The 25,336-nt window shown below is 38.7% G+C and overlaps 1 protein-coding gene across 3 annotated transcripts; it reads left to right on the top strand.

Moving 5' to 3' along the window:
* Positions 1-2,023: 2,023 nt before the first annotated feature.
* Positions 2,024-25,117, top strand: FBXO30 (F-box protein 30). Of its 3 annotated transcripts, none has more exons than XM_081829101.1 (3): positions 2,024-2,183; positions 10,614-12,669; positions 17,480-25,117. In XM_081829101.1, the coding sequence occupies exons 2-3, from the start codon at positions 10,630-10,632 to the stop codon at positions 17,681-17,683; spliced, it is 2,244 nt and encodes a 747-aa protein (XP_081685227.1). In that variant the 5' UTR covers positions 2,024-2,183; positions 10,614-10,629; the 3' UTR covers positions 17,684-25,117. The 3 variants fall into 3 exon arrangements, with proteins under 3 accessions (XP_081685227.1, XP_030887135.1, XP_006736430.2); XM_031031275.2 differs by lacking the exon at positions 2,024-2,183 and adding an exon at positions 8,094-10,020; XM_006736367.3 differs by lacking the exon at positions 2,024-2,183 and having other exon boundaries at positions 10,032-12,669.
* Positions 25,118-25,336: the final 219 nt, after the last annotated feature.

Genomic DNA, 25,336 nt, shown 5'->3' with positions numbered 1-25,336 from the left:
AACATTATGAAAAGGATGTCTTAGGAAGAACTATGTCAGTGGCGGGTTTGATGTGGGAAACCCTGGAGGAGGAAAACTGGTTAGGGAACAGCAGAAATTGAAATGTGCCTAGGATGGTAACTGGGAATGAATGTGAAAGACAGGAAGAAAGGAATTTTTGTTTTTTGTTTTTGGATTGCCTGGACATGGAAAATTACTGCGATGGAAGGGGCAAAGAAGATAAAGTTTATAGCCTGAATTACTCAGCCTGAGGGGGTGACCTAGTATCAGCCAGGTGATTTAGTAAAGGGGAAAGCCCCAGATTTCAGTAAGTACAGTCATGGAATCATGAGGTTTTAAAGCTAGAGAGGGCTCTAGGCATCATCTATTCTAGCCACTTCATTTTGTAGGAGGACAACTGAGGCAAAGGGCAGATATGTGACTCAATCCAGGATATCGAGAGGGGGAGGGCAAGATGAGCAGCACCTGTGTCTTCTCTCACCAGGTCATCCTGCCTGCTTTGTTAGCTTTCCTGCCTAGTTCTGTCTCTCAAACTCTGGACTGAGGACAAGAGTCCATCTGCAGCCAAATTTGACAAAATTAGAAAAATACACTGAATTTTTCAAAAAGCTAAATTTATTCATTTAAAGAACTGACCTTTATTCTGTGATTATGTCCTGGCTAATGGTGTTAAAATCTCCTTTAATTTATTAAATGAAGCATTAATACAAAAGGTGCAATTTTTACTTCCTTCTTAGCACAGTAAAAAGGTAGTTAGTAATCTAAATTCTTTCTTCAGTTTTTGTTTGTTTGTTTTTTTAATACTGGTCTTTAAAATCTAAAGGTCTGAGAGTCACTTCTCTGCAGGATGGCAAATTACCTGTGATGTATCTTTTCCAAGCCATACCAGTTGGGGGTAAATAGTAGCCACAGAAAAGATTACAAAATAGTCTTTTCCCGTCTCTGCCCCCACCCACATGGACAGGATTAGAGCCATTTTCTCTTTGTCATAGTTCTCTTGCACTGGTAGTGGGCAGAAGCCCACGGGATGGACACTGGTGTATGAGTGAGGGGATGAGAGATAACCCCCCCACCCAAGATTCTGAATCCGTTTCTTGGCCTTAGACCAAGGCGTGGTGGTTGTAGCAGGATAATGGACCCCAATTCTTTGATATGGCCATGTGATATTTCTTTAAGCCTCAGTCATTTGTAAAGTCTTCTGTGAAAGTGGCGTCAAGGCACCTTTCCAGCTACATTGTGTCACCTTTCCATGCAGACCACCTTGCCGCTGCGGTCTGTATGCAGAATGCCTTAGTCCTTTACAGAAGCCGACGTTGGTGGGCTATCCCGCCTGGGGTCCAGTAAAGCTTCGTGACGCCTGAACCCCGGTCTGAGCTAGGTCTCAGGGTAGGTAGAACCCTACAAAGCACACTAATCTACAGGACTCGAGTGCATTGAGTCAGCAGGCAGGAAGGCCTGTGGCAGCAATCTTTAAAAATCTTCAAAGAGAGCTGCCCGCTTCCTCCTAAATATGACCTAATGGGAATAGCACCGCACTGAGAATTGAGGGATCTGCTGCTTATCCTACAACTTAGGAAGATAAACACGCCAGTCTGCATGGGCCTGTTTCCTCAATTCCGAAACTACGGGTCTAGGATTCCTTCCAGGAACACAAAATGCTGAAGTCCAACAAGATTTGGTAGCACTGTCGGGGAGGGCACGTGGGGCCCAGTGGAAATCCCCTCGCTGGACGCGCGAAGCCCAGGAGTCCTGAGACCCCATCCTCCTGCTTCGCTTTGAGCATCCGTGGGAGGTCTGCGCGTCCCCGCCGGGCTCAGCGTGCGCGTCCCCGCCGGGCTCAGCGTGCGCGTCCCCGCCGGGCTCAGCGTGCGCGTCCCCGCCGGGCTCAGCGTGCGCGTCCCCGCCGGGCCTGCAGCCGCCGCCGTGGCCGGTGGGCGGGGCGGGGCGGGGCCGAGCGGGGCGGGGCCGAGCGGGGCGGGGCGCGCGAGGAGGGCGGCCGCCGGGGGAGGAGGCCGAAGAGCTGGACAAGAGGAGAAAAGGCGGCGGCCCGGCGGGGCTGAGAGGCCAGGAGGAGGCGGACCGCACGGGGGTGTGGGGCGCGGAGCGGCCGGGATCGCGCGGTGCAGCCGAGCACGGCGGCCTCGGCAGCCAGGGCCTGGGCCGCGGTTCGGCCGCGCGGGGCGGTGAGTGTCGGGAGGCCGGCGGGCGAGGCCGGCGCGGCGCGGGCTGCGGCGAGGGCTGCGGCGAGGACCGAGGCGGCGGCCGGGCCGTGCGAGGCCGGCAGCCCGGGCGGTGGCGCCCCGGGGCTGGGCGGAGTAAATAAACAGCGCCCGCGCCGGCCCTGCGGGTCCCGGGCCGGCTGTCCTGGCGCGCCGAGAGGGCGTCGGCGGCGTGGGCGTCCGCGCCGGCCGTCCTGCCGGGCCCGCCGTGGAGGCGGCCAGCAAATGGCGACCCAGAGCCGGGGACCGACCCCCGTGTCACCTGGCCTGGTTGTCTGTCTGTATGCAGGGGAGGGAGGGGTGAAGCGGGAGGTAAACTTGGGAAGCCCTAAGAACCTTGAAAACGCGGCTTCTGTTTCCTTTTGCCTGTTAAAAACTTGGGTTGTTTGGGGACAGACGGGTTAAAGTAAAATTGGGAGGCATCATCTGCTGTCTCTACGGGATGAGTGAAGTTGGTAACTTTTCCATTCATGGTAGTGAGCGGATCTTCGTCTTAGCCGCAGTCCTTATTAAAGAGAAACTTCCTGATTTTCTAGATCTGAGGGGTATGACTATTTCCAAGTTATTTGTATCCTGTCCCGTGGAACACTGCTTGGAAGGGGGCCATAGAGTGCACGTTGAATTCAGAGTCATCTCCTTCGAGTATGTTTTTAACGTGTGTCTTTGGGAGAATAGAGAGAGACTGGCAGAGCAGTATGTTGTTTACCATGGTTTTTGTACTCCATTCCCCTCTCTTGTTTTTCTTTCTGAGCCGTGTCATAAGTCCCAGATAAAAGATGGTTGGGAAGGAATTGACCTTTTATTCCATAATTACTTTGTTGACTCTGATCCAAGATGAAGCTATTTATGGGCATTCTGATATCAGTGTAGATTAACTTAAAACTCTTTAAATACAAACTTCTCAAATGTTTTGAACCTTTAAAATTTTCCTTTTTTCTTTCTTTCTGCTGCATTTTCGTACTGTGTTGTATCCTTTAGAGACACAAGTAACAGGAACAGATTTTGCATTTGCTCATATTTATTAAGGTTTTAGAAAACACTCCAGTTTTCGACGCAGCAAGGGGAAAGGGATAGCATAAAATGTATGTTTAGGATTTTTCTAAGGGTTCAATTTTAATATGCAGTTTTGGCTGAATCACTGTTCTTTATGCTTAGTCACCGTTTCTTACTCCAGAAACTTAATTAGGGATAACATGGTGTTTGGGTAACTTTTAAGTTGCCAGTTCGTTCTTATCTAGTACTTTAATGCAGTGACATAAGCTTTTTTGTGTGATTCTGGAAGTGTAGGTGGGTGGAGTTTTGTGAGTGTTATCAGAGAACTGGAGTTTCCGACATAGGCAAACTTTTATGCCTTCCAAGTGTGCTGGGTATTTAATTTCAACCCAATATTTCTCCATCTCTAGCATTGAAGACTTTTTTTTTTTTTTAAAGATTTTATTTATTTATTTGAGAGAGAGAGAATGAGAGACAGAGAGCATGAGAGGGAGGAGGGTCAGAGGGAGAAGCAGACTCCCCGCCGAGCAGGGAGCCTGATAGCATTGAAGACTTTTAAAGAATACAAAGTGTCCTAATAAAATACCCATTAAAGGGCAGTAATACTTTGAGATAATGTATATAGTTAGAGAGGTACTTTGAGGTCACCACATAGGTGTTGGTTAATGTGTGTTTACTATTTGATGTACTATATTACTGAAATGTGACTTTTAATGGGATAAGCTCTATGCTATTTTGTATAATTTTGGATACATCTTTTAACTGATTTCCTATGATTGTTTCATTAAAAGGACATTGTATTTGTAGAATTCTTTGACAAAGTCTGCAATCAAAAGGCTATATAAAATATCTAATATCAAATTCAGTTTGATGAAATACGTGGGATTGGCATTGGGCTAATGGCTTTTGCAATGTAGGTAGCTAGTTAAATACAGATAAGCATACCTCAATTAAAACCCAGTCTGAAAATCCTTTACAGAAAGGGTATGTCTGTTTGTTTGTTTATTTTTTGAGTGGATAATGTTAACATAGGTTATTTCCTCATACAATTGCTTTTTACAAGCTTTATAAGTGTAAATGACCTGATATAAAAAATAATTTTACATAAAGCTTTGTGTATGTAAACGTGGCTGTCCTGCTAAGTGAAGTACATCCCTTTTCTAAGGAATACATTGTATCCTTCTGGACACACACATAATTATAACCCACCTTTGTAGAGTTCTAGGTTGTTTTCACAGTAGAATAATTGCCTTACGGTCACAAAGCTAAGATTCCTTGGAAGCCCATTCCCCGATGCCATGCTGCTCATTTTAATAAGCTGAGTACCGCCATTTGGGTGGATTATTTTTATCTGAGGATCAGCACAAACAGGTTCTGGTCCGAGAATTAAATATTAATATTATTTTAATTTCTGATGTAAATCTGTAATAATTTCATTTGCTTATTTAGTGGAGAACATTGCAAGTAGTTAGAACTTTCACTGTGGAATAAGTTACTCATGACCGTATTTAGACATAGAAGATATGTGTTTTATTATATCATAACTGGAAGGGTGAAAAATTTGACATTTTCCATTTAATTAGGTCATCATTCTATAAAAAGTCAGAACTAAAGTGTAATAAAAAGAATGTATACAGTGTAACCCATTTAGCCATTTTGGACTCATCAGGAGGGCATATGTTTGAGTTGGGAGTTTAATGATAGAGGATTTTCAATCTTGCCTAGTCACCACCCCCTCCACCCCCCCCTTTTAAACCAGTTAAGATGCCCAACTGAGAGTATAGATTTATTATGGTCTTTAAAACTGATTGCACTTGATCACAAATCAGCCAGGAAGGTGTTTGTATTTAATATTAATTGTACAATTAATTGTATTACTCTGACTAGTACCTCCGACTGTACAAGAAGGATGAGACTTGCTTAGAGGAGCTTATAACTGATTGCTAAATGTAAAATTTCAGTCATGGACTTACTTGTGTTAACTAATTGAACAAGTCTGTCTATAGTTCCATTTCATCCTCACACTGAAGCAACATTTTATTGTTTGAGTGGAATTCTGCTTCATCTAGTACCATATTAACTGCAATATTAAGCAGTCGGCGGATACCACTTCCTTTTTTGAGCTTCTTTTCTTAGCCCAGTACCTACTTAGGCACGTGCACATGTGTGTACACCTACCTCTACCTCTGCTTTTCTTTTTGAAGCTGATGCCTTCTGTATTCAAGTAACCAGTAACCAGAGTGCAGAGTTGATTAGGGAGTTAAAATAGTGGAACAATATACTGGGAAACGTTTACTTCTGTGCCTTCTATGACCATTTTTTAAGATTTTAAAATAATGGAAGGTTGAAATTAACTTTCTTTGACTTCCTTTTCCCTTTGACTTGCTTTTTTCATAGACGATTTATCTTACTCTATACGTAATGCTTGGGACATATGACTTAGGTACTCAGTAAATGTTGGAGCACTATTGACTTTTTGTAACTGGTACAATAAGGTATAATTTTGACTCAATCTGATTGTATAGTACTAGGTCTGTAAGGTTGTATTTTTTCATGAAGTATGTAGTTTTCTGTGAAATCAAAAATCTCATTTTGTTTTGGAATCCATTTGGCTGTTTCTTACAGTATAATCTTTTCATTTATTCATGTTTCTAAAATAAGTGAAGCTCCAATTAGGCACAGTCTGGAATGTAGGAAACACAAGAATGGATGAAACAAGAGATGGTCCTGCCTCCTTCAAGGAGCTTATAGTTTTCCTGTTGGGGCAGATATTAAAGGATAATGATTTACTTAGAGTTGTGACTAGTTTTACAAGGAAAAATGCAATGTGTATTGAGCACACAGCATGATATGGGATCCGGACCTTGCCTTTGGTATGTGGAAAGTAACATTTAAGCTGGGACTTAAAGATTTGAGGCAGCAGTTGCGGGGAGGGGGTGCTGCGCATGTCTGCGTGTGTCCTGCTCACAGAGGTACACACAGCAGCAAGCTGTGTTGAGTGCTTTGGGTGACCTGACTTAGCATATTTTAAAATCACGCTAACTTGCAATGCTTTATTTATCTCCTTAATTATTCTAATGAATCTGGAAAAATAAAGAAATGGTTTTTTGAGGGCAGTTATTTTTATGTATAGAAATAGCTTTAAATGACAAGGCCTCCTTTCACTGTATGGGAAAATGCCATGTCTTAGAACTATTTTTATGGATTGCCTGTCGGTCACAGAGTCTGAGTTGGCCAAGAATTTCTATTGGAGAAAATTGAAACTATTGTAAAGTATTTAATCATTTACAGATATTTTCTAGTCTAATGAGACTTTTTCCAGTCATTCAACTTTAAGTGTAAATTATAGAGATGTTATTTGGAATGCTAAGATCCTTTTTCCAGAGGGTTTAAGAAAACTTAATATTGAGGAGTCTTAAATTAAGCTTATCTCGAACTTGAAGCCTCAGTTTCAACAACATGTTTTCTAATGGGCCTGCTGTGTCACTGTTCAACTGAGAAATCAGGGACAGATGTTTTAAACCCGTTTCACAGGATTTATGAGCAATTGCAGAATACCTTATGGAGGCATATTTAATCTGGTAATGATCTTGATTAGAAAAAGGATGGATCTGGAAATTTTAAATTCTGAAGCTGAGGATTCTATCCCCAGAAAACTCTTTGGTTATTATCTAGTGCTTTTTCTTAACTTACTTCGTAATATATTTACTGGTAAAATGGAGTTAAACTTGATTCCTACTTTGCTGTTTTGAGAATTGCTAAATTTATATTCTTGGTCTGTAAGTTTGTACTATTATAAATGCAAGTTATTTTTAAAATAGTTTTAAACACTGATATTCAAAGCAAAGTTATGTGCTATTGTAATTACAAAGGACCAAAAAGACTTTCTTGACCACAGGGGTGATCAAGTGTTGGAATAAACTGCAGGCAAAGTTGTGTAACCTCCATTCCTCAAATAACATCTTAAAATTGGATCACCAGTTACTGAAGTGCTGCCTATTTTCTTAAACTTTTATGAGTAAACATATCTGTTGTTGTCCGTATGCATTGATTGGATATAGGTTGAAGTCCTAGCTCTGCCACTTACCAGGGAGATGACCTTGGGCGAGTCCCTTAAGCCTGTCTGAACCTCAGTTTCCTCTGGGTTGTTAAGAGGATTAAGGGACATTAAATGAAATGGTATATGTAAGGAGAAAATTGGTACATAATTAGTGTGCTTTTTTCCTTCTAAGTCTACTTCAGTAAATAAATACTGTAGCCTCATTGCTGTGGATGCTTTTATTTTTATTTTTTAAACATTTTTCTTATTCCAAGGGGAGTAGTGTGGAACAAACTGTTTTGAAGCTAGAGAGCCCTCTGTGTCTTCCTTTCAAAGTTGTTGCTGTTTTGCATTTAACTTAGTTGTTTGTAGCCGTTGCTATTTTAAACAGTTTTGAATTAAGTGATGTTTTTGAGATGTGTTCTGCCTGGTGTGGTCATGTGATGTGCACATAACATAGAGTGTTCTACAGGTTATGAGAGCAGTGGTCACTTCTTTGGAACTGCTTGTATTTTTAGGTTCTCTCTTAGTAACAGTCAAGCTTATAACCCTCAGCATGTGAGATGAACTCTGTCTAGTTGTTGCAAAATAAGAAAGCTACAGCTGTTTTCACAATCTAATCACTCCATGACATTTGCCTTAATTCTTTTTTTTTTTTTGAGGTTGTAAGTTTTTTAATTATTCAGATAGCAAGCAGTGGAACTGTCTTAAAACGAGATCATTTGGCTCCACTTCCAGTGTTATTTTCACTAACTCAGTAATCTGTTACACAATGCTGCAAATATTTAAGGTGAATTAGATGAAACAATAATTCCTTGGATCCATTTGGCTTGTTTAATGGACATTTGCCTTAATTCTTACTAACATTTCTCTTTGAACATCAGCATAATTTACAAATGTTTGTCATCTTTAGTCTGTCGTTTCTTCTATTATGACTCTTTTAGCATGTCTGTGTTTAACTTCTAGGTTCTGTCTTAACCTATAAAATGTATGGGGATAAACATTCAGAAGTATTTGTAATTTTTAAACACAATTAAAAAATACAGTTTGGTTGTTAAATGCATGCCTTGTTCTCCCCACCTCCTCCCTGCCCCCCAGCATCAGTAAGTGCCATAATACCAACTCAGAACTGTTCTACTTAATCAGTAGAGCTCTATCAATATGAGGTAGACTTTTGTTATTGTTTGAGGAAAATCAACCCTGGACTGGACAAAAATAAATAGCAATTTCAGGATTAATTAGTTTACATTAGCCACCTGAAACCCAGATAGCATTTATGGAAAAATATGTCAGAGAGCTAGTAATCTTTTATGCAGTGAAGTGAAGAAAATAGGCTAAGAATCGACTTCTTACCCAGAAAAGTATTACCTATTACAACGTAATTTAATTTGGGAGATGTTGAGATGAGTTGCTTGTCCCATATGGAGGTAGAGATGTATAATAAGTAATTGGCTGTAGAGATCTGAAGTCTGGGAGAAGGATCTGGGCAAGAGGTAAGTTTTCAGCATATGGGTGGTAATTGAAGCTTTTGAGAAATTGAGAGCACCCAGAGAGAATGAATAGAATGAGCAAGAAGTGACATGATCCCTGGAGAAGAGGAATATTTTAGAAAAAGAGATTAAGGAATAACCAAAAAGGTAGGGAGAAAACCAGGGAAATGTATCCTCGTGAGGAAAGACAAATAGTTCAAAAAGGAGGGGATAGTCAGAATAATGAGGTAAATGGCCAAGGAAGATGAGGTCTGGAAAAAATGCCCTTTGGTTTTAGCACCAAGGGTCTCAGAGCAGTTTTAATGACTGTTGGCTAAAAGAAAGCCAGATTACAGGGCTGAAGAGTATATGGGAGGTATGAAAGGTTTTTGTTGTTTTTTTTAAATTGTTTTTTGTTTTTCTTCTGGAAGCTTGACTAGGAAAAAAGAATAGTAGTAGAAGGGAGATATTGTTTATTATTTAGGTTTTTAAAGATGAAATAGTTTTTTAAGTTTTTACTGCTCATAGGGACAAGCCAATAAAGAAGTTTACGATTATAGACAAAGATACATCGAATAGGATTAATAATTATAATTAAATCAGTATATTGTGCTGATGCTTTCTCTATTTTTGTATAAAATTTTTCTTGATAAAAGGAAAGACCATTAGGTATCTGTAAACCCCTTCTGTTATTTTATAGATACTGTTTCTCAGCTCAAATCCTTAGTGAATTTCTGTTACCTGAAGTCTGGACTCCTTAGAGTAGTATATAGTACAGTCCTCATGATGTGCTTTATTTCTGTCATCCTGCCCCATCTCTCACAGCTACCTAGCATTTCACCTTGTGATCCAGCAATACTGGGAAACTTGAGGTTCCCTGAATGTGTTTTGCCACTTCTTGTTTTTCTCCATTTACATATGTTGATACTTCAGCGCTGAATACTTCCCTCCCTTTCCAATTCTCCCCTCCTATGCTTAAGATTTCCCATCTTTGAAGACTACTGTGACTTCTTCTCTAGCCCCTACCCATAGTGAAAATTATCTTCTCTGTGTTACCATTTTACTTCTGTCAGATTGATCACATAATAATGTGACGTGAGTTTTACTGTTGTCTCTCTGACCTCCTGCTCTAGCTCCTTGAGAGGAGTTACTAATCTTTATATTGCCACACCAGACACAGTGCCTGGTACATAGTAGTTAAACAATAAATAGGTGTTGCGTGAGTGAATGGAAGGTGTGGCCCTCAGAAGTAAGTAACTTGCCCATAGCCACGAACTGGAGCTGGACTTACATTTTCTGGGTAAATTCCCTGTTTGTTTTAATTAAGGCTTACTCTGGTGATTTGTTGTAGAAGGTATTAAGGCATATGTAGAAGGAGTGATCAGTAGATGAAATCTTAAGTGAACTCCTATATTTGAAGGGAATAAAAAGAAAAGTTCTAATAGTTTTAGTTAAGTATATTCATGAAATTCAGGTCATTCTCTCAGGAATATGATGAAGTCAGTGTACTATGGGGTGCTTCTGAACCAGTTTAGTTGAAACTAAAATGTAAAAGCTAAAGCCTTCTTTGAAATCTAAAAGTCAAATATGCATTAATTTGTTTTTAGCATCCTTTTATATACTACACAGTATACTAGAATTTAAGCATTATATTTTGAGACATTTGGCCTCTTAGGCATTTTGTTATATGATATGTAAAAATGAACTTTTGCATTGTTACTTGAAATGAGTACTTAAGTGGTTTCAAGATGAATTGATTATATATAAAATAAACTTGATAAATATGCTTATTTTACACATACACCTTTATGACTTGATTTTTGTTACTCAACAATTTCTGAAAATCAACCACTTTTTGCCTAACTTGTTATCTTTTCCCGTCTCCACAACTAGAGCCGGACGGGCCGTCATGGAGGAGAAGCTGCCACACTCGCACTGTGTGAATTGTGTCAGTAGACGCTGTATGACCAGACCGGAGCCTGGGATTTCCTGTGACTTGATTGGTTGTCCGTTGGTGTGTGGAGCAGTTTTCCATTCTTGTAAAGCTGATGAGCATCGACTTTTATGTCCATTTGAACGTGTGCCTTGCTTAAATAGTGACTTTGGCTGTCCATTTACAATGGCTCGAAATAAAGTTGCTGAACATCTAGAAATGTGTCCAGCAAGTGTGGTGTGCTGTACTATGGAGTGGAACCGATGGCCAGTTAGTTATGCAGATCGGAAATCATATGAAAATCTAAGCAGAGATGTTGATGAAGTGGCACAATTAGATATGGCCTTGGCCCTTCAAGACCAAAGGATGCTCTTGGAATCTCTCAAAGTAGCCACCATGATGTCAAAAGCGACTGATAAAGTATCAGAACCTAGAGAACAGATCTCCATTAAATCAAGTGTCCCAGAAATACCACATGCTAATGGTTTGGTGTCTGTTGATGAAGAATCTTATGGTGCACTTTATCAAGCTACGGTAGAAACAACCAGAAGTCTGGCTGCTGCTTTAGATATCCTGAGTACCGCCACAAGAGACAGTGGCATGTTGAGTACAAGTCTTCGCACTTCCCCAGATGAAATGAATGAAGAGCAAGACACCAGAGGAAGCTTGCAGAATAGACCCTTGAAAGACCAGGACCATTTTTATGAGGATGAGATAGGAGCAGTAGGTGGAATTGACCATAATGACACAAGTCTGAATGTCCAGTCTGAACAAAATGGTTCAAGTGATTTATTGTGTGACTCGAACACCAGTTCTTATGGCACTTCTGCTCTTTGTAATGGCTTTTCTTTGGAAAATATAGGTACACAGGCCATAGACCCAAATCAGAAATTACATGGTGATTCAAAACAAAGGAACTTAACAAATGGAGAATGTATAGCATCAGATGGCACTTCACAACCTTCCGGTTCACTTTCAGTAGCAGCACAACTTAGGGAAGTAATACCATCTGGTGCTTTGCCTAATGGCACAGTTCAGCATATCCTCATGCCAGATGATGAGGATGAAGGAGCATTGTGTTGGAGAAAAGTAGACTTAGGGGACTTGAGGAATGTGGATGTCTTATCTTTCAGTCATCCTCCTTCATTCAAATTTCTTTCTAACTCATGTTGGTCTAAACCAAAAGAAGATAAAGCAGTAGATACATCAGATTTGGAAGTTGCAGAAGATCCAATGGGCCTCCAAGGAATAGATCTAATCACAGCAGCATTGCTATTTTGTCTAGGAGATTCTCCAGGTGGGAGGGGTATATCTGATAGTCGCATGGTTGATGTTTATCACATTGACTTTGGGACTCAGACTTTTTCACTTCCATCTGCAATATTAGCTACCAATACAATGGTTGGGGAAATAGCTTCAGCTTCAGCTTGTGATCATGCCAACCCACAGCTTTCAAATCCAAGTCCTTTTCAGACACTTGGGCTGGATTTAGTATTGGAATGTGTTGCTAGGTACCAACCCAAGCAGCGTTCAATGTTTACATTTGTTTGTGGGCAGTTATTTAGAAGAAAAGAATTTTCTTCACATTTTAAGAATGTGCATGGTGACATTCATGCTGGACTCAATGGCTGGATGGAACAGAGGTGTCCTTTAGCATATTATGGTTGTACCTATTCTCAGCGTAGATTTTGTCCATCAACACAAGGAGCAAAGATTATACATGACCGCCATTTGAGGTCCTTTGGAGTTCAGCCATGTGTCTCTACAGTATTAGTAGAGCCTGCTAGAAACTGTGTGTTGGGATTGCATAGTGACCATCTAAGTAGTCTTCCTTTTGAGGTCCTGCAACATATTGCAGGCTTTCTTGATGGCTTCAGTTTATGCCAGCTCTCATGTGTATCCCGGTTAATGAGGGATGTGTGTGGCAGCCTGCTTCAGTCTCGTGGAATGGTCATACTGCAGTGGGGAAAAAGGAAGTACCCAGAAGGAAATTCGTCATGGCAAATAAAAGAAAAGGTTAGTTTAATCTTAACTGTATCATCTCCTTATTTGACATACAGTAGACAATGTTGCAGAATTAATAAAATTAAGATCTTGTTGAAAAATTGACCATCTTAAAACTTAAACTTTAATCTGACAGACTTTTTAAAAATAATAACTAATGAAAAACTAGGTTAGAATTATTTGTCATAATCACATATTTATTACAGACATCCTAATTCTAATCTAATATGGCTGAGGTCACTTGTTTTTTCAGTTGAGCCGTTCTATACTCAGTTCTTCTGTAACAGCTCCTTTTGAGCCCATGTTAACCACCTTCCAATTTGAGCTCCATCTGAAACATTTTCACCATAGGACAATGGAGGAAGCAAGGAGAAGGTTTTCTGCTGCTTACAATTGGCAGTTTTTCTCCATTCCTAGCAACTTCTTTCTTAGTTATTTTAGGTAGAACTTAAATAGGGAGAAATGAGAAAAGTTATAACTGCTACTACTAGTAAGTGACCAGTGGAGTCTTTGGGGGCTAGAAAACATGATGGATGTGGAAATGTGTTAGGTCGAAGTGGGAGGAAAGAGTAGGGTACTTGGATTTGTTATTGTTGGTGGGGGGCTCTGGGTTAGTACAGTACAAGAGAGTGTTGCATATTGGAGGCTTGAACTGGAGATTTAGGCAGATCCTGGAGCAAGTCTTGGGTCCACCATTTTTCTTTTGTGAAAATCTACTTTTTCACATTTTATTATGATTATGATTATTATATTTTTAAATAATCTCTACACCCAACATGGGGCTCGAACTCAAAACCCTGAGATCAAGAGTCGCATGCTGTATTGACTGAGCCAGCCAGGCACCCCTAGTTTTGCCCATCTTCTGTTTGAGGTACTATCTAATAGAAACTAGAAGACATAAATATCTTTTATTGCAGGAGTTTTTCATATTAGAACACTTATAATATGACATTTTGCATTTTATAAAGTAGAAAAAATTTGGTAAATTTTACCTTGATTGCACAGGGTTCAAATTTCTGGATACTTTGTTCTTACCACCCTTAGGTTTTCTCTGACTTTTACTCATTGCTCCAGTTTTTCAGAATTCTACATCTTCTGTGTTCTTCTGAGGCTTTGACCAACAAATGAACACACTATTTATTTTATGATTTTTTTTTTTTCCAAATGGGAATTTTGGTGGCAGAAAGTTTCATCCTTGCTGTGTATATGTGTGTATACACATACAGAGGACTTGGTGTCTTTCTTCCATTTGGGATGGGATACTCTGAGCATCATCTCATTTTGTCCTTGCCCACTAGTATTGACCTATGAGGTGAAGTATTTTCTGGGGATTCTGTTCCTGCAGAAAATCCTACCTACTCTTGGGAGTTTAAATCGCCATCATTTACACAGAGTACTCACACATCTGTATCCTGGCCGCTTTCTCCTGAACCCCAGAGCCTTGTATGTAAGCATCTCCACTTGATTATCTCACAGCTTCATCAGACTCAACATGTCCAACCCATTCCACATCTTTATCCCTCTTTTTTTTTAAGATTATTTTAGAGAGCTTGCATGCACAGTGGGGAGGGCCAGAGGGAGAGAGAGAATCTCCGCACTGAGTGCGGAGCCTGTTGTGGAGCTCCGTCGCACCACCCTGAGATCATGACCTGAGCCGAAATCAAGAGTCGGATGGGCAACTGACCGAGCCACCCAGGTGCCCCTCTGTCCCTCTTAATCTCAGCAGGTGGCGGGGTGCCTCGGTGGCTCAGTCGGTTAAGCGTTTGCCTTTGGCTCAGGTCATGATCTCTGGATGCTGGGATTGAGCCCTGCGTCAGGTACGTCAGGCTTCCTGCTCAGCGGGGAGTCTGCTTCTCTCTCTCTCTCTCCCCCCCCCGCCTCTCCCCCCTGCTTATTCTCTCTCTCTCTCTCAAATAAGTAAACAAAATCTTAAAAAGAGCTAGGAAAAAGCTTAATTAAAAAAAATCTCGCAAGTGGCATTATCATCTATCAAATTGCCTAAACTAGGAATTTGGGAGTTAAGGTTGACTTCTTTTTTTCCCCTTTATTTCCATATCTAGGTAATCATAAAGTCCTCTTGAGTCTCCCTTCTTCATACCTCTCAGGTTTACTTTACTGTTTCACCACCATTTACCTAGCTCTGTCCCCTTCAGCTCTCTCTCGGTTACCTAAGAGCGTAACTGGGTTTCTGTTCCTAATTGGGTCCCTCTCCAACATACTCTCTACGTAAGGACTGGAGTGATAAATATTTTCTTAAATACAGTTCTTACATTGTAGTGTTTAAAAACTGTAATGCTTGTTCATTGCTCTGGGACACAGAAAGACTCCTTAAAGAATCATTTAAGACTTTTTATAATCTTGTCCTTACTTACCTCCTCAGTTTCCTCTTGTCATTTTATATTCCAGCTATGTTGATTTACTTACAGTTTCCTGATGTTTTCTTTCTTGACTTCTTGCCTTAAGGCCTTCAAATGTGCTGTCCCTAATACAGTACCTGCATCTCAGCATTTGCAATATGCTAGACAGTGTGCTAATAAGCATTTTACTTCTGTTTACCTATTTAATCTACTATCTCTATTTTATGGATGAAGAAACTGAAGTTTAGAGAGGTGAAGTAACTTGTCCAACTAACTGATGGATTCACACCTAGGGAACCTGTCTCTGGAGCATGTGATCTTCATCTTTTTGCTATATATCCTGCTCACTCTTCAGATCTTCTTCAGGAGAGCCTCTGGAACCCCTCCCTGAAGCTTTCAGGGAGGTGTACTGCTCTGTGTTCGTGTGGTGCCCCATAATAGTCCCCTACTCTGTATACCCCTACTCTAGAGCACTCTCATGCTGTATTGTAATTCACTGATGAATTGCCAGTTTCATTAGACTGTCAGTTCCTTGAAAAGTGAGACTCTCTGGGAACCAAAACATCCACCGCCTAGAACAGCACTGCCATATCGTGGGCACTAAGTAAGGACTTGAGGAAGACTTCTGAATGAAAAATTGGCCCATTGCTAAGAAGCCTTGTGCAGGAGATGGGAATCATCCATTTTTTTCTGAGTTTGTTTCACCAGACTCTTGTGGAAATGGGGAGGCTGTCTGCCACCATTGAGTCTTTCATGAATTTGTTTTGCTGAGGCTTAACAAAATTCCTAATTCTTCTGTAGTTTTATAGGTATAGGTAATTGTAAGGGAGGCTAGTGATATCTGTAGTGTCTGCTGGTAGCTACTCTAGACCTTCAGGGACTCCTGGGAAAGAACTCCCCAGGAGGCGTAATTGATACAACCCTAAGGAATATAGGGAGTAAGTACCCTTTGTGCTGAGCAGTGGTGATTTCTCTTGCCAGCTGAAAAGTAAAAGTGTTCTCAGGGAATTTGAAGGCATTTAGCCACCTTGGAAGGCATCGCCCTCCTTTCCTGAGAAGCTCTAATGAGTGCTGAGGGCTCTCCTCCAATCCACAGCCACTTTCTAGAGTATCTGCTGTTTACTATGCATTCAGAGTGCTCTACCATTTTCCTGTTGATGAGCTTAGCTAGGATGCCTAGGCCTGATCTAGCCCATTCTTGCTTGTTACCTGGGTCTGTCCTCCATTCGTGCTTATTTCCTGTGTTCAGGTAGCTTTATATTTAGAATTGTGAAGGTGAGAAGGGGCCACAACTGTCCTTGCTGAGCTAATAAGATGACATTGTTTCAGGGCTTGGAGCTGCTGAGTGGGTAAAAGGGGAAGTAGCTCATATTTTTACCAACAGATGCATGAATAGGGATAGCAGGTGAATTTTTGCCTAGAAATGCATTTTACAATGATTTGGAATAAAGTAAGATTCATTTAACAAAAGTGTTTTATGTAAATTTTCAGAAACATTTTGAATAAATTAAGTACCTGTATTCATGCATATTACAGAGTTACCTTTGGTACTTACAAATAGTGGAATCATAAGGTACCTTGGCAAATATTAGTGTATTTTTTTAAAGATTTTATTTATTTATTTATGAGAGAGAGAGAGTGGGGGGGGGGGGAGCGTGAATAGGGGGAGGAGCAAAAGGAGAGGGAGAAGCAGAAACAGACTGTGCTGGGCAGGAATCCCAATGCAGGGCTTGATCCCAGGACCCTGGGATCATGACCTGAGCCGAAGGCAGTTGTTTAACCGACTGAACCACTCAGGCACCACATATTAGTGTATTTTTTAGTATACCTCATATAGTGTAATAGGAATGGAAGAAAAACTTGGGGAAAAAAATAACACATGTATCATCACTATCTCCAGACTCTGAATAGCTCTATATGGCCAATTGGATAAGATGAAAGAAGAGTGTGCAATATATTATTTTAGGAAGTACCTCTGAATTTACGAGGTTATGATTAAAAAATTGCTTAGGGGTGCCTGGGTGGCTCAGTAGGTTAAGCGTCTGACTTTGGCTCTGCGTGCTCAGCTGGAAAGTCTGCTTGAGATTCTCTCTCTCCCTTTCCCCCTCCCTCCACTCTCGCGTACTCTCTCTCTCTCTCTCAAATAAAATCTTCTAAAAAATTGCTTAATAAGCCAAGTTGGATGTAGTTTTTAATGTTGAATTTTGCTTTTTATTTCTTTTTGGTTACTGCAAATGCAGTAACCAAATGAAGTTCAAATGTCATAGAAGTGATTTTTCCTACAAGTATTTAATAAACAGATCTGCCTCCAAATGGATTTACTCCTTTTCAGTTTTGTAGCTAACTGCTTGGGACTTTATATTGGATATTTCTCCAACAGTAGAAATGTTTGCAGTTGGAATAAGAAGTGTATTTTGATTCTTATAAATTGACTTGTTTAAATCTGAAATAGAATTTTCTTTTAGGTGTGGCGATTCAGTACTGCATTTTGTTCTGTTAATGAATGGAAATTTGCTGACATCCTAAGCATGGCTGACCACTTGAAGAAATGCAGTTACAATATTGTAGAGAAACGGGAGGAAGCAATCCCGTTACCATGTATGTGCGTGACACGAGAACTCACTAAAGAGGGACGTTCACTTCGCTCAGTTTTAAAACCTGTACTTTAAAAACTGTCACTCCACTTGCGCATACATGCAGACACCTAGTATAATTTCTTTGTAATATGTGATACTTTATTAATGTATTAAAGATTACAACTAGCTAAATTTATTGCCACTATGTATATAATGTTTTGAAGTGACATATATTTTTATAAAGTACTGTTTAGTTGGAAAAAAGTTGCCTTAATGTTTGAAATGTGTGAAATTTTTGGAACTTGCTGGACAGGGTGATTTAATTTTTAGCTGCATAATTTTCAGAATTAGTATTTTTAATGGTGTGCATATTTTTTGGTTTTTACATTTTTTGTTTCTTAGTTTAACAAGATCCTGACCAAACAGTTTGTCCCTCATGTTTTCTGTGGGTTATAGCCCATGCATTCAGAAAGCAAAACTTTGATTCAAATTTTTGCAGCATAGGTTTTTCAGATAAAGACATTCAATTGCTTAAGGACTGCCATAAGATCATTATAAGATTTTTATTTTCTAGTGCTCCCCTTATACGATCATGGATACACAGATGATCTTTACTGTATATTTACATAATATTTAAAATCATGACTAGTGTTTGGTAATGCATTTATCATGTTTTAAAAATACCCACAAAAGTGTTTTCACCTTATGTATTTGCAACTCTCATACAGAGAGTGACCATGTGCAACTTCCTTTTTTCTTAGACACCACATCCAAAGACTCACGGCAGCGTGTTTTATGACAGGTTAAAATGAAAACCAACAAAAAGCCTGTGAATTTATTTTAATTTGATACTGTTCATGGTATGATATATTTGCTAGGCTTTTGATATTTGGAAAGAAGAAAATATACCTCATTTAAAGTTCAGATTGGGCATATTGTGTGAATAAATTTCAAATATTCGGAATGCAAAGGGCTTAACTTTCTTTCCTAAGCCTTTAGAATTTTTGCCTTTGTATGTTTATAAAAATCACAACTATATTGTTTTAAGATATTTAACAATGTGAAATTTGGTATCTTTGTAAGATGACAATCATGAAATGGAGAAGCCTGTCTTGGTTGACAATCTCCTTAAAACATTTCCAGGTTTATTTCCCATAGACTTCTCTACCAAAATAGTAAGAATTGTATCTTTGTGTAAAGATCAAGGTATAAGAGAAAAATATGCAAAGTCCTATTCTTGAAGTATTTAGTTGTAGTTTTCAAATTGATTTACACTATTATTAACCTGATGTGGTCAATTAAAAAAATGAATATATCAGTATTTAGAAATAAGTTGCAAAGATGGGGAATACCTAAATAATTTGTTTTAAGTAACTTCTGGTATTTGGTAGTCTGAAGTGGTGACAAGTTATTTTGCTATAAAATATCAAACTTCTATTGTGTCTTCTCTTCCTACATTGGTCCCTGAGAGTGCTCTGTTGTTTCTAGGGTAACAATACTATGGCAGTCGGACTGGGCAGAGATGTTCCTTGGGCATTAGAAAAGAACTCTGAACTGCTTCCGGCTTCTTTTGGTTGGATCAGGCCCTTATTACAGTTGAAAATACAGCATTAAAGACTAATCAGTTGTTTTGCCTCACCTGTCATTTCAGTTAGTAGAATAGTTATTTCTCAGTGCTTAAACTTTCAACTGTGAGGTTGAATTATATAAATAGTCTATTTCTGAAAAAGTTAGAAATAAGATTGAATACTGTAAAATATAACTGCCTTTTAAAGTTTTGCTGAAGAATGTGTCTGGTTAGGATAGCACAAACATTAACTTTTTGTTTTATGGTTGTGCTTGTTTGGTTTTTAAGTTTAGACTTCTTGTTTTTACACTGGATCAGATATTTAACAGTTTTCCACCTTATATTTCTTTTACATATCTTTGGCTGTTTTTTGTTTGTTATGCCACCATACAATTTTGTTAAAATGTTTTCTGTGTGCGACATTTGTTCAAATTCTAATAAAATTAATATTTTCCCTTTATGTGGCTCAGTAACTTAAAAGGAAAAACTTTCATTTAAATAAAATTTTAATACTTGACAAATTCCAAACACAGTGTTTCTAAGTGTAGATTTTCTGCATGTTGTAGTTGTTTGTTGATTATCATTGTTCACCCATGTTTTACTGGTGAGCGTTCATGTTTTTTTTTTTTTTTTTTAATATGGAAAACTCATTAGCTAACTTCTGTGCCCCTTCAGTGTCTTCCTGAAAGTAGTCCCATCTAGGGGTATTGTAAGGCTGAAGAGTTCCTGGCAATACTGTTTTAGTAAAACTTGTAATGGGAACAATCTGTCTAGCCTTTTAAGCGTGAAAAGGTTTGTATGTCAGTTAATTGTCATTTGAGAAGTCTTTGTTGATTTCTTAGTTGTTTTTTTTTTTAAGGTTTTGTTTATTCATTTGGGAGAAAGAGAGCAGAGAGTGAGAGGGAGAAGCAAGACTCCCAGCCGAGCAGAGAGCCTGATGCAGTGCTTGATCCCAAGACCCTGGCTCAACCAACTGAGCCACCCAGGTGCCCCATGATTTCTTAGTTTTTTCTAACCAGCAAGATAAAGGGAACGTATCAGGTTGGAAGAAAATATCTGTATTCACTTTTATCTCCTGCCTCCTTTGCCAGAACTGCATGTCTTTTTCTCATTCTCTCTTGAGAGTGTACTCTTGCCCGCTCGCTCGCTCCCTCTCTTTTCATTAATAACTAGTGTCACCTTTTATATAATTATCTCCCTCTCTTTCTCCCTCTCTCTCTCTCTGCAGTTGCCTTTTGAGACTCACAGATCACTTACAGTAGAGGTTCCTAAAATGTGGTCCCTGAGCCAGTAACATCAGCATCACCCGGAAATTTGTTAGAAATGCAGATTCTTGGGTCTCTCTGTAGACTTAACCAGGAACTCTGGGGTGGAAACCCAGCAGTCTGCTTTAACAAAGGCCTTCAGGGGATTCCGAGGCACAGTAAAGTATGAGAACTTAGAGAAGAGCCTGTCTCTGAATGATGTGGTATTGGAGTGGGTATGTGTGTGTATATACACACATGTATAATCCAAAATTAAGAGTAATGGTGATTTGTTGTTAATGGTTAAGTTAATTGATGTATGTTGTCTCAGTCTTATAGCTATATGACAAAATACATTGGGTACCATGGTGGTTGGACATTTTTTTAAAAACTAGTATTTACTAGTATTTAAAATTTACTGTTATTACTGGTATTTCACTTATATTTCTTCTGTTCAAAGTGAATTGCAGTGCAACTTACAGTTCATTAGCATTAACCTTTAGACTAACCATCATTCATTCTCTTGTTCGGTGGTTGTGGAATCAGGTGAACATACTAGATTTCTAGGATAAAAAGAGTAGAAGTAGGGGCGCCTGGGTGGCTCAATCATTAAGCGTCTGCCTTCGGCTCAGGTCATGATCCCAGGGTCCTGGGATCGAGCCCCGCATCGGGCTCCCTGCTCCGCGGGAAGCCTGCTTCTCCCTCTCCCATTCCCCCTGCTTGTATTCCCTCTCTCGCTGTGTCTCTCTCTGTCAAATAAATAAATAAAATCTTAAAAAAAAAAAAAAGTAGAAGTAGACAAATACTGGGTTAAATCCTACAAAAATATTTGTAGGAATCCTTTCAACCCTGTCATTAGGAGATACTAAAGGTTGAGTTTCTGGTTTATCAGAAGTATAGAATCTTTTTTGGTCTTTGACCCTGTGCTACATATCCCATCAGTGTAGTTGTTATTATTAACTATCCCCTGACAATGGATATTGGGATCTTAGCAACTTTGAAGATAATGAGGTTTTCAACAAAAACTTCCATATCCCTTGAAAATACGGTAGCTTATATTACTATATGATAACATATTGTTAACCTCTAGCAATCTAAATGTAGTTTTTGGCATTTAGAAGCAAAATATATTTCATATGTTGCATCCCAACCTAAAAAGACATAGGATTTATTAATTTTAAAAATTTTCTAAGGAATAGTTATGCAAACATTAAAAAATGTGTTTAATGCATGACATACCATATTAGAAGGTGATGTGATTGGGACCTCTAGAGGTGGATGTTCAGAATTGCAGTAGAAGAAAGCAATTGACCCTCATTCTGTCAGTAGACTGGGCAAAGTCTTTTATGGAAAGAATTTCACTGATAGGTGTTTGGTTGTCTACTGCTCTCAGTAGTTTTACTTAACATGCTCATGAGGCCTAAAAGGTAAGAGAATATTAGTTATTCCTTTAAAGAAAATTAACTCAACAATGACTTATCCATTGTATTTAATGTAATTCAGTGATGGGTTTAGTTAGGATTTGATCTAAATCTGAATTCCAAATAAAGTTTTGGGGTGTGTAAGTAAAGACCAACTTTAGTAAACTTCTTTCTAAATAAAATGAAGAGGAAGGATGGTTTCTTTCTAATGTTACCTTTATGTAATTATTTTCTTTGATTTAAAAGAGCAAAGTAAGTTAAAAAGATAAATCCTTTCAAGTTTCTATTTTAATGATGAAAAAACAGAGGTACTCAACATTGAGGTACTGATGACTGGGGGTATTTCAGAGAACTGTATCCTGACATGGTTCACTTTTCTACTTTACTAATGCAGAAAGAGAAGGGACAGGGTGCCTGGGTGGCTCAGTTGGTTAAGCGGCTGCCTTCGGCTCAGGTCATGATCCTGGAGTCCCTGGATCGAGTCCCGCATCAGCCTCCCTGCTTGGCAGGGAGTCTGCTTCGCCCTCTGACCCTTCCCCTCTGATGTGCTCTCTCTCTCAAATAATAAATAAAATCTTTAATCAAAAAAAAAAGGAAGAGACAGTTAGATATAAGGAAATTACTTTGGAAAATATTGTTGCCTACAATACTTGATTCCCAATATGTGTTTTGGAAAGAAATATTGGGTAATACCAAGAGGGAAAAAAGTAGAAATAAATGAAGTACGGGTGTTGGTCTGAAAGTCCTTTGCAAAAACTAGGTCTTTTGCTGAGTTTTTACAAGTATTCTTTTGTATCTGTGATTGATAAAGTTCTATAAATTTATTGTTTATACATATATTTATTTGCATGTATAATCTCCATAAATTGGCCAAGTAGATTTTAAAGATTTTTTTTTTATTTATTTGACAGAGAGAGAGACAGCTAGAGAGGGAACACAAGTAGGGGGAATGGGAGAGGGAGAAGCAGGCTCCTTGCCGAGCAAGGAACCTGATGCGGGGCTCGATCCCAGAACCCTGGGATCATGACCTGAGCCGAAGGCAGACGCTTAACGACTGAGCCACTCAGGCACCCCTGGCCAAGTAGATTTTAATACATCTTGAGATATATTAATGGAGATACATCTTGAGGTGCCTTTTTTTTTTTACCTTAGAACATTACAAAACTGACATTTTGTATTCAGAATGCTTGACAATGAAATGTGTTATTTGGGGAGTGACTTTTCATTAATTTAATAACTACGAAGAAATGGGTTATCAAGATGCTTCATGAATGTGCTCTATAGAAATACAGTAAAAAGTCATTGATATGAATCTCCTGTTTTATTTTTTTTTCTTTTTGACATGCTGGTCTGAGTATTGTTTACTATGAAGAAAAACATTTCTGAAGCAAACTGACAACATAAGTATGTTTCTTTTCACTAACATCAAAGTTTTTAAGCATCCCCCAGATCATTTTATTAATCTATTTGCATGCAAGTATTGTGATAGGAAATGATTCTACAATACATAGCTAGTTCTAGCAGTGGTAAATATTGTGTGTTTGAAAGTAATAAAACTGCATTTCTGTTGAATTCTTAAGACTGACCAACTCATCAAGTCAAATTATCCTTTCCCAGGACAGGCAAATTCATCAGGTTTAATTTTTATGTTTTTCTAATATAAATTGCTAGAATTATTTTTTTTCTCAGACAAGATCCTTAAACAGATAAATAGGTCGATGTATGTGTTGGCTCATTCTTTGGCAAAAGAACTGACTGGAGTTAGAGAGCTTTCCATACCCCTTTCAGTCAAAGAGTAACATTACTTGTTATATTATCATTGATTGATCTAATATAAAAGCAGTAGCAATAATGTGTTATTGCTCAAAAGATTGAAGTTGGAGATAGGAGATCCTGCCCTTTGCTGTCCTGGAATTTTCTTTTCATTGAAATCCTCTTTTCAATGTTAATTGTCATTACTGCTTTGTTAGGCTATGACTTCAATTTTCTGACTTGGTGATCAAAACAACCTAGATGAAGTACATAGAGTTTTTAAAAACTTGTTCTAATCAGCATATGTTGAGTAGTTTTGGTCAGTAAGTTTAGATTTGATTAAATAACATATTCAGCTTCTTTTAAAGTCTCAGCTCACGAATTTGTAGCATTAAAAAACTGAAGTATCAGCATTCAGGTTTAACTACATTATTTGATTAAAAGAAATCAAACCATTGAAATGGAAATGATCATACGTATAACATCTGTTCCAGAGTAGAATTGCCCAGTGAATAATTATGTCCAGTGGGTGTCTTTTATATCAATTGGTAACTTTAAAAACTATGACTTATATTAGAGATTTGAAGTAGAGAATGGTATTGATTCCCTGCAACATTCCAATAGCTTTGTGAATGCATTCTGAAAGGTAATTGCACTGACTCATTCACTTACCTCAGATGTCATTTAGATTCCAATATATCTTTTTTCCATGATTTACATTAATAGTTAGTTTTTCCTTAGATGCTAAGGGATATGGTATTTCTTGAAAAATATGCTAAGTGAAAGAAGCTAGATACAAAAGCCCACAAATTATGATTCCATTTGTGTGAAATATCCAGAATAGGTAAATCCGTTGAGACAGGAATCAGATTAATGGTTGCTAGGGGCTGGCAGGGAGGAGTGGGGATAGTGGGAAGTGACTGCTTAATGAGTATTGGTTTTGTTTTAGTGATGAAAATATTCTAGAACAAGATAGTGTTGATTATACAACATTGTGAATGTACTAAATGTCACTGAATTGTACACTTTAAAATGGTAAGTTTTATGTTCTATGTATTTAACCACAGTTATAAAGTGGGAGTAATTTGCAGTTATTACCAAAGCCAAAAAGTACCTTGTTCTCAAAGTTTGTGAAATGCTCAAGTTACGGTTTAGAATTAATTTACAGCATTAGTAATGTGACAGATTTATTCAGGTTAGGGTCCTAATGAAATTCATGAATCCCATCACAGAAGTACTGCTAACAGCAGCAGAAATAAAGTTGTAATTCATCACTATTTCTTTATTTTAATACAATTTGGACAGTGAGCAATTGGCTTCCTTGTCAATGTTCATATTTCATCTTTTACCTTTTCTTATGATTCCTTGGGGGAACATCTTAATCACATTTTTTAAAGGTCTGTTTTTAAAATCGTGCTTTGAAAAAACAATTTGTATAATTTTCAGGATCATTTTTTATAGTTTTATACTTCGTGTTCCTTTTAAAGAGCAAATACAGTGATGTATTACGTAAGACCAAATAAATAAATTGAACCATTATATACATTTTGTATTCTTTTGTATTATCTCATGGGAAAAACATTTGAATCTTGGGATTGGTAGGTACTTTAATGATCATTTAGTGCCTCATTTCTATTTGGAGAAATCAAAGCTGAGTTTGTCACTGTGTGTAGTTCATTCAGCAAGTATTTATTGAGCACTCATCTCAGGCAAGTGGAGGCTTGATTCTGGAAGGTTGTGACATGCCTAAGGCTACACAGGG

Source organism: Leptonychotes weddellii, chromosome 8, assembly GCF_054177405.1.
Source record: "Leptonychotes weddellii isolate Sample4059 chromosome 8, ASM5417740v2, whole genome shotgun sequence".
Lineage (NCBI taxonomy): Eukaryota > Metazoa > Chordata > Mammalia > Carnivora > Phocidae > Leptonychotes > Leptonychotes weddellii.
This window is presented reverse-complemented; position numbering and strand designations above follow the sequence as displayed.